Raw genomic sequence first — 14,706 nt, forward strand, 5'->3', positions numbered from 1 at the left:
AAACGGTTTTGTTCTCAGAGAATTTCGAAACAGCTCGACTTCATTTGGAGTGTGCTGCAGGAATAACGGTCTTTGTGTCAAGATCATTCCTTGTTTACCTGCTAGCTTGCTTTCTAACTGGATTGCCTGCTTACCTGCTTGTTTGCCAGTTTGCCTGTTGGTCCAGCCTGCCTCCGCCATTCACCATCGCTCCTCAACTTACGGCCAGCTTCTGCAAATAAACTTGGACTTCACCTTATTTCCTTTTTTCTGTGTTTGGCTTCACTGTGACCTCCATAACTGTTGAGTCTTGTTAAAAGAAATGCCCTTTTCTGTCTCTCGCCCATCTATTCCCTCTCATATTAAGTACTTTTTAACCGTCTCGCCCCACTCCACGCTTCCCTGCGCCTACTATTCTGTTAAGTGGAAACATGTTAGGCTCTCCTGGCTTTGTCTTAGCAATAATTGTGGCATTTTGCCAAAGTCAGGCAATATTTGTGTGAGCAGAACGGATTTACCGTTATGGGCAATAGCTGTTTAAAATGCCACAAGTTGTTACAGTGATTATACTGTAGAACAGCACAGAGTAGATCTTGGTATAATCACTGTGAAGAAGCTGAGGTCAATGATTACAGGACAAGCGTATGTATGTATAAATGCATCACTTGCGGTTTGGACGTTTCGATTTGCACTGTAGTCTCCCCTTAGCAAATGGCAGAGAGAGCAACTTAAAGGGATATTTCACTTTCAAAAAAACTTTTGGTCATTTTATCGTCTACTCAGGCCTTTGTGAGCCCCCCAGACCGTTTTTAAGTTTCTTGATTCAGTATCTAGATATTTGATATTCATTTTATCAGACACGCCCCCTTCCTATACAAACGCATTATAACTTCAATCTCCATTTTTAACATGTTAGATTCATCAAAAACACCCGTCCTTGGTTCTGGTGACTCACCCTGCCCTCCTAATACGCGAGGGGGCCGTGTTTTTTCGATTACTTTTTTCATTTATTTTTAATATTATTTTTGGAAAATGAAAAAAATTAAATACAATAAATAAATACAAATACAATAAATGAAAAAAGTAATCGAAAAAACACGGCCCCCCCTCGCGTATTAGTATTTTTGATGAATCTAACATGTTAAAAATGGAGTTATAATGGGTTTGTATAGGAAGGGGGCGTGTCTGATAAAATGAATATCAAATATCTAAATACTGAATCAAGCAACTTAAAAACTGATTGGGGGGCTCACAAAGGCCTGTGTAGACGATAAAATGACCCAAAGTTTTTTTGAAAGTGAAATATCCCTTTAAGTCTTGTCCGCTGTGGTTGTTAACTCTCCAGGAAGAGAGCTGGAGTGGCACCATAATTCTCTTGGAGCAAATTGAAACAATTTCCCTTTCGATGGTCTTTGTAGTTCTGTTTGACTCTGTGCCCAGAATGGGGTCAAATATTTCACACCAAAGTTGAGAACAATGCAAGAGGATCAAGGAGGCTTACATGGGCTGACTCACATGGAAATAGATTTGTACGCTCTGTAAAAGTATAAAACGATAAATGTTTAATCTGAATTTTCAAAAAGAAGCATCATGAATAGTTTAGAGACGCTGGGCTGCATGTACCCGACCCGCAGAGGTTGACAGGGGCGTGGGAGAGGAAGAAGAGCATGGGAGAGAGAGAGTGAGAAAGGGCCTTGGCAGACCTGTGGCTTTGTTGTGTAAACAAAGGCACACATCAGAGGTGATGGTTTTAGAGATGTCACTGCCAGTCAGAGTGAGAGAGGATGACCGGGTTATATTTTTCCCTCAGTGATCACATCTTTTCCCATCCACAGAGGCCTTTTAAACTTTTACAGCATCTGCCGAATGTGGCATTTCAAGCATGCTGTGAGGTTTGTGTGAGCCTTGTGTTAACTGAGGTGTTAATATACTCCATGGCGGTGCATTTGGTCATTTGAACACGCTCTCGAGTCACAAAGGGATAAATTAACACTGAGGATTTTACTGTTCTTGTCATTGACATGTTGCTGCATGGAAATTATTACAATGTAATGATTTGCGATAATGCTATCTCAACCTGTTTAAAGGATGAGTGGGATAATCTGTGCAGCAACTACAGCAATAGCCCAAACATAAGCCTTTGAGAAATCTTTTTTTTTTAAGACGAAAAAAATAAAATAAAAAGCAGTCAATATTATTGTTTGTGATGATCCTGGCTTTACAGTCATTATTTGATCGATAAGGTATATTTGTCTGGAAAAGCATTTGTGTAAGTTGAATTAATTAATTGATTAATATAACAAATTGTAATTTTATTGTATTCATTTGTAGTTTTTATGGGGGCTCCATTTCTCTTAATACATAAGCTGCACACGCATGCACGCACGCACGCGCACACACACACACACACAGGCACACACACACACACACACACACACACACACACACACACACACACACACACACACACACACACACACACACACACACCACACACACACACACACACACACACACACACACACACACACACACACACACGACTAGGTATGAAGGTATGAAGTTCAGTCCATTCCAGTTGATCTGAGCAGAGCAGACAGGCGAGAGCAGCTCACCCTAGAGTCATGTAAAATGCAAAGAATACTCTATTAAAGCCTGCTGATGGCAGAGAGTCTCTCTCTCGCTCTCTCTCTCTCTCTCTCTCTCTCTCTCTCTCTCTCTCTCACACACACACACACACACACACACACACACACACACACACACACACACACACAATATTATACAGTACTACCGTAACATCCAGGTACCAGCTTGTATTGATATTGTTGTTCTAAACTAAGTATAGAATCTACATTTTACAAGCAATCATTTTTCATTTGGTTCAATGTTTTTTCTTCTTCCTTTTAATAAGATTAAATGGAAATCTATATATTAATCGGACTGATGATAGTGGACTGACCCAGATTGTGATCTGCATTTCTTTAACCATCATTCCAGCACCTCCTCACCTGAAGTTCAGGGAGTGGCTCAGGGGTAGTGTGGCCGGTAGAGCGGCCGGATGGGAACTGTGAGGTTCTCAGTTCGATCCCGGCTCCCCCAGAGTTAGTGTCGAAGTGTCCTTGAGCAAGACGCTGAACCCCTAATTGCTTCCGATGAGCAGGTTGGTGCCTTGCATGGTTTCCTCCGCCATGAATGGGTGAATGTAATGCACAATCTATGTAAAGCGCTTTGGATAAAAGCGCTATATAAATGCACCACTTACCATCTCTTCCACACTTCCGAGGGCAGGGAGATCTCACAAGTCTCTTTTTTCTCGTTTCATTATTAAACCATCCCCCAGTACAGTATCAACCTTTCATTATGTAGCTCTCCACATGTTAACTCTCTCTCTCTCTCTCTCTCTCTCTCTCTCTCTCTCTCCTCTGTCCCTCGTCTAACCCCTCTGACCCCAGACGATACTTTAAAACACTAAAGACTACTTCATAAAAACTGATTTTCAACAACGATGTGTTGCATGGATAATAAAGTCTGAAACTGCCCCCGTAAAATGCCAGGACAATATTCACTTGAAATAATCTAGAATTCAAGAATCAAGAGGCTTTACGTTTGTCACTCACTATGGTATAAGCAGTTGAAAGCAAGTGTGGCAAGGTCCTATCCTATACTATGCTAACAGCAACATAGCCCACTGAACGCCGTGGAGGCTGTGGTGTGGAAATAGAGTTTGTGCGACAGACTCACGTTTGTGGTGCTCCCTGTCTGTGGGCAGAAGTGAAAGCTGTTTTGGAGGTGTGCTCTCTAGAGGCCACTCAACATGCGATGGATGTTGGATGTTGCATTCATTATACGTATACGTTTTATTTTTTGTACGAAATATGCCCGCCCACAAATATTTGAAGGCAATTATAGGCAAATGTTTTTGACAGTTCATACAAAACCCTGTTTGATGGGCATTGTCACATGACTCACAAGGCCATTTTTGCCTAATTTTGTGGGAAGGGAATCATGTTTCCGCAATGAACAGTGACATTGTGGTGTGGTGGGGCTTGGTGCTTAGTTTCTGACTTTATAGAATGTGCAATAAGGCATAACCATGTATACAGATTGTATACACATTTGTATATTGTGTACTCTAATCTAATCGGTTTGGGCAATCTGCACAGGAATAATTACAGTTCATACCCAGTGCAATTTTTTAGTTTTTTCTTTCTTTGTTGGCTCTGATAGTTGCAGAGAAAAACCTCTTCTTGAGACCCGGGCATTGAGGGAGCTCCAATTTCTGTAGAACAGATCCAAGCAATGGATATTTCCATACAATACAGCAATGGCCCCCTTCAGTATGTCTGAGTGGTAGCAGAGTAGAAGTACTTCAGGATTTCCTGAATTTCCTTAGCTGCCTAAGCTGATGCATTCCTCTGCTCCTCTTTAGGGTCTCCTACAGTATATACTATCCACTCAATTAATAATGATGAGCATCACATTCCAGATGCAGCTGCTGTAATGAACAAGGTTAATCTGGGTGACTTCCTTTGCTCTCTAGCGTTACACACTATAGGCATTGGCTACATTAAGTTGCCAGTCAGAATCCCTATCAATTCACCATCACCCAATTGTCATCTGATTATACACATTATTATACATTAGTTTGCACAGGCAGAACACACACACACACACACACACACACACACACACACACACACACACACACACACACACACACACACACACACACACACACACACACACACACACACACACACACACACACACACACACACACACACACACAGAAACACACCACTTCTTGAGGCTGATCTCAGGTAATGATGTAAGAATAAAAGTATGCACTGAGCATTGGAAGCGTTGGATCTCAGACCCTCCCGAGGCCTTGGCGTGACTATTCTTAGAATCTGCACTCATCTCTTCTCCCTGTTATCCTTTGCTGCTCTCTCTCTCTCTCTCTCTCTCTCTCTCTCTCTCTCTCTCTCTCTCTCTCTCTCTCTCTCTCTCTCTCTTTCTCTCTCTCTCTTTCTCTCTCTCTCTCTCTCTCTCTCTGCTCCTTGGCTTCACTAAAACGCCTGCTGCACCCCGAGCCACTTGTTTATCAGTCTAATGTTTGTTCCTGTCAGGGACAATATGTTCTCTGTCCGCAGTCGTCTGCTCAATTATACGTCTTCTGGCCCCTGGGCCGTTCTTTGTCAGCTTGTGTCCGCGGACGCTTCTCCACTGACCAATCCTCCAGTTTAACTATTTATGGCAGCTAGGTATATAGGTCTACGGACCAGTTAAGCTTCATTCATGGTCGGTTGCACGACGGTGTGGCGCACAGAAAATAGCAGACCTACAAGCCCTCAACGCTTTGTGGATGCGACACGTTGAGGGCTTGTAGGTCTGCTATTTTCTGCAAGCGACACAGTCGTGTGACAAAGTATGAATGGGCCTTTAGGCAGCACAGTTGAAACTTGCAAGGCTAAGGCTAAGAGCCAGGGTGCCTTATTGACTGACTCACCATTGAACTACATAGATGGTTTGTTTCATGGTGTCACAAAGAATGCAGTATGGCTCATTATCACATGACTTTATTCGTATGCTATTTCCATGAACAATCCAATTCACTAAGCTGTTTACACCCATATTTTGAGTGTAAACAGCTTTTTGGTCTTAAATGGGGGCGTGGAGCAATGCAAAGAATCTTCCATATGGACGCGCCTCTAACCTTCAGGCAAAATTGAGGAACAACTGTGTTCCACACATATCAGGGATTTACACACCCTTTGTTAAATGCACGTCGGGTTTTTGCATAGAGAAAATACAACCTCCTTTAGACATTTTATTTACACCCATATTTACATTTTTAGCTTAGTGAATCGGGCCAAATGTCACTGTAAAGACGTTGGGTGAAACATAACTTCATGGTAGCTCAAAAAGAACACTTGTTCACAAGGTTCCCGAACCCAAGGGAGGAAACTTTTTTGTTTGTTTGTTTTATAGTTTTTATCCCTTTTCATTTCCGACCACTTGAGATGCGATTTCACACCATTAGCTGGACTACCCTCCTTTCCCCATATACCCCTTTCCCCTAGCCACCCACCCTGGACCATAAATATTTCAACCTCCCAATCTATATTCATTATAAAACACATGCCCAATGCAATATGTGGTTGTGCGGACACGGGGCTTTTATTTATTTATATTTCTTTCCTGAGGGCGAGACGCTGGTTTCTCTCCATCTGGGCTGATTGCTGGCTATTAGAGAGCACTTAGACGCTCCCCAGAACTGGCCAGAGGGGAGCCCCAAACCCCGTGAGATCCCATCGCTCCCAGGCAAAGAGGTGTGTGTGTGTGTGTGTGTGTGTGTGTGTGTGTGTGTGTGTGTGTGTGTGTGTGTGTGTGTGTGTGTGTGTGTGTGTGTGTGTGTGTGTGTGTGTGTGTGTGTGTGTGTGTGTGTGTGTGTGTGTGTGTGTGTGTGTGTGTGTGTGTGTGTGTTGAGAGGGAGGTCCTAGAATGAAAGGTAAGGAACACATTTGAAACTACAAAGTGTGCTCAGAACACAGACTGCCATTAAAGGAGGAAACTGGGTCCATAAAGTGTTGCGGTCCCATGCTCACTGTCATGTTCCCTTTTGGAGAAAGGCCCAATTTAATAGTTTGACAATAAAAGATTTCATCATGTTTTAAAACACTATGTTCTATTTATTATAGTCGTTAGTATGGTATTCATGTAAACGAGCTGAGTCCGATGACACCCTTGCAAGGCTCCAGTTAGAGACATTCCAAAACCAGAAGTAGCCTAGCTGTGGCCCTATGAGTAGCTCCTCTCACAACATTGACGACACAGGTCGGTTCTTTATAAACAGGCATTTATTCAGGCATTCTTCTCATCCCTCAGTCATGCCGTGATAACTATATGTTCTCACAAAAAATAAAAAAACAACAATCAACAAAATTGCACAGTACATGACAGCATAGACCCACGCTGGACAAGACCTAGCCGGTTGAGTGTCTAAACGAAAGTACCGGAATTTAACTGAAGTACCGCCTAAAGAAATGACATTGACGCTTTAAGTCACTCTCTGCATTAGGTCGTGACCTGGCTTTTCTCTTAGCAGATGAGTAAGGCTGGTAACGAGGCTAACATAGACCAAAGCATACATCAATTAAAATACAATGACATGTAGAAATGTGCACTGACTGTGCAGGTTAAACGAGTAACAAACTTAGCGGCGACATCACAGAGAAATCTACAAACAGAAAATATACCCGTTGGCCACTTGTTGTGGAAAAGAGGTTCTTGAGTGGTCCTTGAAGGTCCTTAGAATGTCCTTTTGACAGTCTGCTTTGACGTCAGACGTCTTTAAATCACTTTAGCAGTGCGATATCACATTAAAAACAGGTTGGTTTGCACCACCTGTGTGTAATGACAATAATGGTCCGTCTTTGCTACTGACACTTTTGTTCCACCCCAGCAAGTTCACATCATGTTTTTACTTTTTAACCTTATATGAAATCAGTTATGAAACCCATATTTTTCATATATTTCATCATGAAATTATTATGAACTATGCTTTATATTTGTTTGTATTTTAATAATCGCACTTACAGTAACCACGTATCCTACATCATATCATTACATACCATGTCTGACTTTTTTAACAGACCAACAGTGTGGAAATCGGTTGAGAATTCAGTGAGTTATGATTATTTTAATTGTGGAGAGACATCCTGCTTCATTAGACATACATGCATTAGGAGGCCACGATGACGCATCGCTCCAATGAACTGCAGTGGCCAAGGAGGTATCTACGTTAATACATCTATGATTTGTGTATCATTTCATAGTGGTGAGGCGTGGGATTGGCTAATCTTGGTATAAAGATCTTTGCTTTATATTTGTGTTCCCTGTTGTATTTTTCAATATTGTTCCCTTTGTTCCTTACCTCAGAGAACTCTCCCTCCTCCATCCCCTAACCAACATACAAGGGGACGAAGGTAGCCTGGTTCCAGACCATAGACTCCGCCCACTCTCTGAGTGAATTGCCTCTCTTGGTCTAGCCTCGATCTCCAGGCTTTTATTGTTTAGTGTTGCTAAAAAATAAAAGCCTGGCCCAGCCCGTCGGTGTACTCGGTATGAGGAAGTGTTTCACTTCCCAACCAACCAGAGTGCAGTGGGCGTCGCTCGTAATGTTGTGTTAACGGGGCGGGGGTTGACGGACAGATCGGTGAACCAATGGGATCAGCCGCAGTCTCTCGCCGGCTCTTTACACCCGCCCCTCTATACACGAAATCAGGAGCGTTGGGGCAGTCTACTCTTGGTCTGGTGTTGTAATGTGAACCTAGGATTTATTCGGTACAAAAATGTATTGTCCAATGAGAGTCGGAAAACAAGCTGTGCGATGACGTCAGATGTAGACGGATCCGTGGATCTCTTGTGATTGGTTTAGGGAAATTCGAATCCCCTCCCCCTTGCAATCGCCTACACTGGAGGAGCCAATGTCAGACTGAAGCTCCACGCAGCTTCAGTCTGATAATCAGGCTAGGATGAAGGCCCTCTTGGCATACATCAGGTGGTCCGGTTGGGCCCAGGCCTCAACGATGGCTGTGGTGTTGCACAGCATGCAGACAACCCTCTGCACCTTGGCCAGGTCTGGTAGTTGGTGCCCACCTTGGCTTTGAATGTCTTGTTTTAGTTTTAGACACTTGGACTATACCTGCCTGTATAAACACCCTTGCCTGTATGTAACGGAGACCAAGGGGGGTTGATAGGGACAGTAGGAATGGGCTTTATATATGTATTTGCACAGCATAGTTGCACATAGGAATAATTGTACAAGGTTATGGAGTCACTTCTTTTATTGAACATTGTTTGGCCATGTCATGTTTTGTGGTTGTTGCAGATTGGGATGCTGAGGATGAGAGGCCGGCCATCTCACCTGTGTAAATGAAAAACTCCCACCTCCCACAGCTCTTCCACCATGCTTTCTCTTTTCCTTTGATAGCGACTATAGTTCATAATAGCATGTTCCACAGACTCCTCCTTCTGGCAATGATCACATAAACCTAGGGTGTTTACCCATCAAATGCGATGTTTTATTTAATGCACTGTGTCCCAGTCTTAATCTTGTTATGATGACTTCCATCTTTCCTACTTCCCATACTGTACATTCTGTTTTCATCCACTTTGCTTTGATCAATATGCCTTCCTTTTCCTTCTCCATCCCAACTTTGCTGCCATTCTGCCATCACCTTTTTCCATATTACATATTTGTCTCCGCCAGACCGTAAGGCATGGCGAGAGAGTATGTTTTACCCTCCGTCCGTCCGTCCGTCCGTCCGTCCGTGTGTCCGTGTGTCCGTGTGTCCATCTGTCTGTGAGCAGCTAATCTCCGGCACCGTTGGCCTGGTCGCTGCGAAACTGTGCACACACACTCCCTGGGTGCCAATTCAGAACCTCTGCCCCAATTTCTTTACATGGCCCTGTTATAGCGTCACCAGGAGGCCAATTTGTGCAAAACCCATTTTTTTAAATTACTCCTACATATTTTATCCAAACATCACGCAAATCAGTACACAGTATCTCTATAGTCATGTGATCAACACAGATCTGTCTGATTTTCCATTTTCCATCCTGATTGGCTAAGGTTGGCTTCCAAAGTTTGCAGGATTGGTCCATTTTTAACTAAATGCCTCAAATCATGAACGCAGCTTGTGCTTTCTGTGAAATTTCACACGCATATTTCCACTAGGCCTAGGAAGAAATGGCACTTGAACATTTTCAAATCAGCCTCATGGTGGCGCTATAAAAGGCCAATTTGCATTTTTAACTGTAACTGCACCGATCTGCATGAAACTTTGCAGGCATACTCACTAGAGGCCAAGAAAAAACTTCTGCCCTGTATTTTTCACATTAGCCTTTTATAGCGCCACCAGGAGGCTGACTTATGTAAAGCACATATTCTGAGATTAAGCCTTCCGATTTTATCCAAATTTTACGCAAATCGGTACACATGATCTCTATAGTCATGTGATCAAGATGGATGTGTTTGATTTTTCATATTCCATCTTGATTGGCTAACATTAACATCTAAAGTTTGCAGGAGTGGCCCGTTTTGAACAAAATGCCGCAAATCATGAACGCAGCGTCCGATTGCGGTGGAACTTTGCACGCACATTCGCACTATGTTGAAGACCAAACGCTACCCTTTTAACATTGCCCTATTATAGCGCCACCAGGAGGCCAATTTTTCCTTTTTATATTACTCCTACAAATGTTGTCCAAACATCATGCAAATCAGTACACATTATCTCTATAGTCAAGTGATCAAGATGGTTCCGTCCGATTTTTTGTATTCCAGCCTGATTGGCAAATTCTGGACATTGCTGGCCCACAATAACCTACCTGACCTGGCGGAGACCTGTGCTCCGAGGAGCACTTTTTCTAGTTTGTCTCTGCTTTGCTCAAAATAATTCCTCAAGGGGGCGGGGACCTTTTAAAGGTTCCGGAGCAGTACAACATGGAAGGGGTGTGCAGAAATCTGAAGTGATTTTTGGTGTTATGTTATGTTTAGTAGTAGTGGATGATATTTGGGGGTGGGTCATTTTGTAACTTTGCAGTTTTGTATATATTTACCATGGTGATGGTTTTATGGAAATACACATTTATCTTTGTATGTATTTATATCTATGTGGCGTGATCTAGGGTGTTGGGAATTACCCCCCAGTGAATGGTATCATCCAGGTAATTACCTGCAGCAGGGGCCAATAAAAGACAGCCAGCTAATAAGAATCAGGTTGTTGACCAAGTTGGTGTGTTGTGCTGTGCAACATGGTAACTAATAACAAACACTGATGGTGAAATTGAATTCTCCTGTCCCATGCCTTCTCACTGTGATACCCCCAGCCAGTCTTACAAGTGGTGTCAGAAAGTGGGTTCCCACTACACAGTGAGGAGGCAAATATGAAAAAGTCAGAAAAATAAATTAACAATGATGGTGGACCATGTGCTCCTGCTGACCAGGGGGCCATGGCAGCTGCTAACACTGGGGATGGACTGGATGAATTGACAGACCTTGTTACTGACCTGACCTGAAATTAATTCGGTCTCAGACAGCCAGAGACCAGAAATGGGAGCAGGACTCCTTCCACAAAGAACAAAGGTGGAGAGATCTAAGTCACCAGTTCCAGCAGATGCAAGCTCAAGTGAGGGGAGCAGAACCACAACAGCACCAGGAGGAGGATGCAGCAGTGGGTCCTGACGAGGACGGACAGAGTGAGGATGAAGACTGAGCGGGGATACAGCCACAGGAACCCCAACTGCTACCACTTAAACCAGAGGATGACATTGATAATTTCCTCACTACCGGAGAGGACGGCTCTTGGGCTGTATGACTCGTCCCTCTACTAACTGGTAATGTGGTGTATCTTCAACTCGCAAACCTATACTTCTTGTCTCTTAATAAATCTGTTTAACCACACTGCACTTTGTCACCCCTGCCTTTGCGCCTTCTGCTGCTCTCCATTCACTGGGCATCAAAATAAATTAATACATAAATACAGCTTTTCATTATAACAAGGTACTGGTGTCTAAAAAACATATTGACAGAAAAGAAGCAAAGGAGAAAACAGTTAAATCAGCTGGCACTCTCGGGCAGCGTGTACAGGGCATCAAGGCCACTGTGGCCTTGGGGCATATACTGTATCATTTTTTGAAGGGCATAATGCCAAAATGAGGGGCAACAGCAGCCATGGCCTTCATGGCCTCCATGAAATCCCTGCCCTGGTGCCCTCAGGTCCTTATGCACCCCCAACAGTCCCAGACTCCCAGTTATATGAAAGACATCAGCTATCATCCCTAAAACACCCCCACACCTATCAGAATTAAACCATTAAAGACTTGTAGCTCTAACAATTAAATGCTTTGAGAGACTTGTCCAAAACATCCAATAAACATCCACTTCCATAAGTCTGACCATTCTTGGATCCCCTCCAATTTGTATATAAGCAAAGGAGAAGTAGGCCTATAGATGATGTTGAGGCCTCTCTCCTACATTGTCTGCTACAACACCTGGACACCCCCAGAAACGATGCCAGACTTACTTTCATTGATTAGCTCCACCTTTAACACAATCCAGCGCCATCACGTAATCAGGAAACGGCAGCACCTCCAATTCCCTTCACCACTAATCCACTGGATCCATAACTTCCTCTCCAACAGACCACAAGCAGTAAGGGTTGACAATTCCCATGTGCAGAAAGGCCCGTTTTAGTAAGAGCTTTGTTCCCACAGCCATATGAGCTTTAAATAAGTAACCTCCTCTTTAAGTTACAAAAAAAAAATCCAGTCTGTGGTTTCTAGAGTGTCAATCCATGACTTTGTCTCTGTTGTGTGACCCCTGTAATTAAGTGTTCCTGTAAATCCTGTATTTTGTGTAATTCTGTACAATTCTGTTTGCCTTGTGTTTGTGTTGTTTGTAAATCAAATCAAACTTTATTTATAGAGCACATTTAAAACAACCGAGATTGACCACGATTGACCGAGATTGACCAAAGTGCTGTACAGAGCAGGAGCAAAACAATCAGTAAGCAGTCTAAAGCATGTTCTGTGAAAAGATGTCTGTCTGTCTGTCTGTCTGTCTGTCTGTCTGAAAGCTTGCTAGTAATACTCACAGCACAGACACACTGGAGATCTCTACTCTAGTAGTCTGTCTGTGCTGTCGGTTTTACCAGCAACCTTTAAATTATTGAATAGTCATTTTCACCTCAAGGCAGCACAGCTGTTAGGAATTCTGGGGCACCTGAGCGGATGTGACACTGCCCTCTCCCCATATAGTCTTAACTTGGCACAGTATCGTCTTGCTACAAACCCCCGGGAAAAGTAATCCCATCCCCTTTTGCAGCCCCGCATGGCCTGTAGGCCAGCCTGTTGTACCTATTAAGGGCAATTTGTTCATTAAGGCGAGGAATTACAGGCATATTTACTATCAATTATATCGTGAACTTTTCTGCCTCAGCTGTGCTATACATATGTACATTACATGCTCTAGTAGCTCTACACTCCTTAGCTGTGTATGACTGTATCCTGTGATAAATACACAGCAAAGTGTGGTTGTGTTGGATATGTTCATATGTGCATAATAGGGTTTAAATCATGTGTGTGTTTGTTTGCTATACACTGATACTTAAGCAATAACACCCCCCACCACACCCACCAGGATAGTAGGTGGGTGTGGTGAAAGGATATTGGGGTACGAAGAAAGTTAGGACACTCTGACAACTTATCTACTGTTAATGGAAGCGTATCGACTGGGCTGCATGAAACCACAGCGACTGTTGAGAGGAGCAGATATTCTGGTGTTATGGATTATGCTTAATTTACAGCTCCGTTGTATGACAGTGTTGCATGTCAAAAACAGCCGATCTACAAGTTCACAGCGTGTCACATCTGTTAGGAGTTATGAGCTTGTAGATCAGTGATTTTCGGCGTGCGACACCGCCTCACAGCGGAGCATAAATGGGGCTTAAGTGTTCCTGCCCCCCCCCCCCCCTCCCTTTGCCCCCAGGCTTAAAACACTCTCTGCTGTCTCCTCTCCCTTCCTCTTTCCTCCTTCCTTCTCCTCTTTCCTCGGGCCCCTATCACTCTATCTTGTCTATTGATTGGTCAATAATGTGTTTTCAGTGGCAGATTAATGGCGCATTATCCTGACAAGGGTGTCTGAGGGGACAGGACGTGAGGGAGTGTGAGAGGCGAGGCTCTTTAATTGATACACAGTTTCTGTTTGTGCGAGCATGTGCGCACATGCTTTTGTGTCTGTTGTATGGATTGACTGCAACAAGACACACATCTTCATCATCCAGCCTAATTGTGTATTGTTTGTCGTTCTGCTGCTGTGAGGTGTCCTGCAGGATAATATTTTATCCTGAATAATTGTAGCTTGAGGTAACATCGTTGGCACGGGTTAAAGCGATCGGTTGTTGTTTATTGTAATTTAATGGAGGGATGAAGTCGTGTTGACTGGACAGCTCTGCCATGGCCCAAGACTGGAGAAATTGATGAGATAACTTGCAGGGTCTGCTGTGCTTTAACACGCACGCACGCACACCATTTTAGCAAACTCCCCAAGGAGCTCCTCCTGCGGGACAGGCGGACAGCAATGAAATACAGCCTTCCCCAAAAGAGAAGTTTAACCACCAGGGCTTTTTGATCCTTATCCTGTCACTGATCTCTGTCTGTCTCTAATGGCTGTTTTATACTCATAAGTCAAGTGTCTGTCGACAGTGGCCCGTCACATTTTCCTTTTGACAATCCATTATTTTTGTCAGCTGCAGTTGTTGACAGAATCTTGTCTTAAAGTATTAAACAGCCTTAGCCTATACACACTTCCTCTGCCTGTAGGTTTTGATTTGTTGTATCAGATACAATCAGGTCAAAATGATTTTCAAACTCCACCCACCTGACGACCCAAGACCAGATAAAATACGATATATATGTGTTAACCCATTTAGACGTGGAATCCCTATTCGTTGTTATACCTTTAAATCCGGGAACCCCTTTATGTAACATTTGCTGTTGCTATATATTTTAGCAACATATTTATTTTCGAAATTTTTGAATTAAAATGTGAAGTTTTTCAGAAAACTTAGGTCAGGATCTAGAAGGCGTTTTTAGAATCGGCCTCAGGTCTAAATGGGTTAATTAGGAATGGTATTGGACCCGGGTTAGTTCCACTGG

At 43.2% G+C, this 14,706-nt stretch overlaps 1 protein-coding gene across 1 annotated transcript in view; it reads right to left on the minus strand.

Moving 5' to 3' along the window:
- Positions 1-13,671: 13,671 nt before the first annotated feature.
- The window catches only part of hmx4 (H6 family homeobox 4), a gene marked incomplete at both ends in the record, with an annotated part of 10,207 nt that continues 9,172 nt past the window's right edge, over positions 13,672-14,706 (minus strand). Inside the window, one exon of the mRNA XM_080442159.1 lies at positions 13,672-13,689. Coding sequence (XP_080298285.1) covers positions 13,672-13,689 — 18 coding nt within the window. The remainder of the gene's footprint in view (positions 13,690-14,706) is intronic.

This window comes from Gymnoscopelus braueri, assembly GCF_963280865.1.
Source record: "Gymnoscopelus braueri genome assembly, chromosome: 2".
NCBI classification, from domain to species: Eukaryota; Metazoa; Chordata; class Actinopteri; order Myctophiformes; family Myctophidae; genus Gymnoscopelus; species Gymnoscopelus braueri.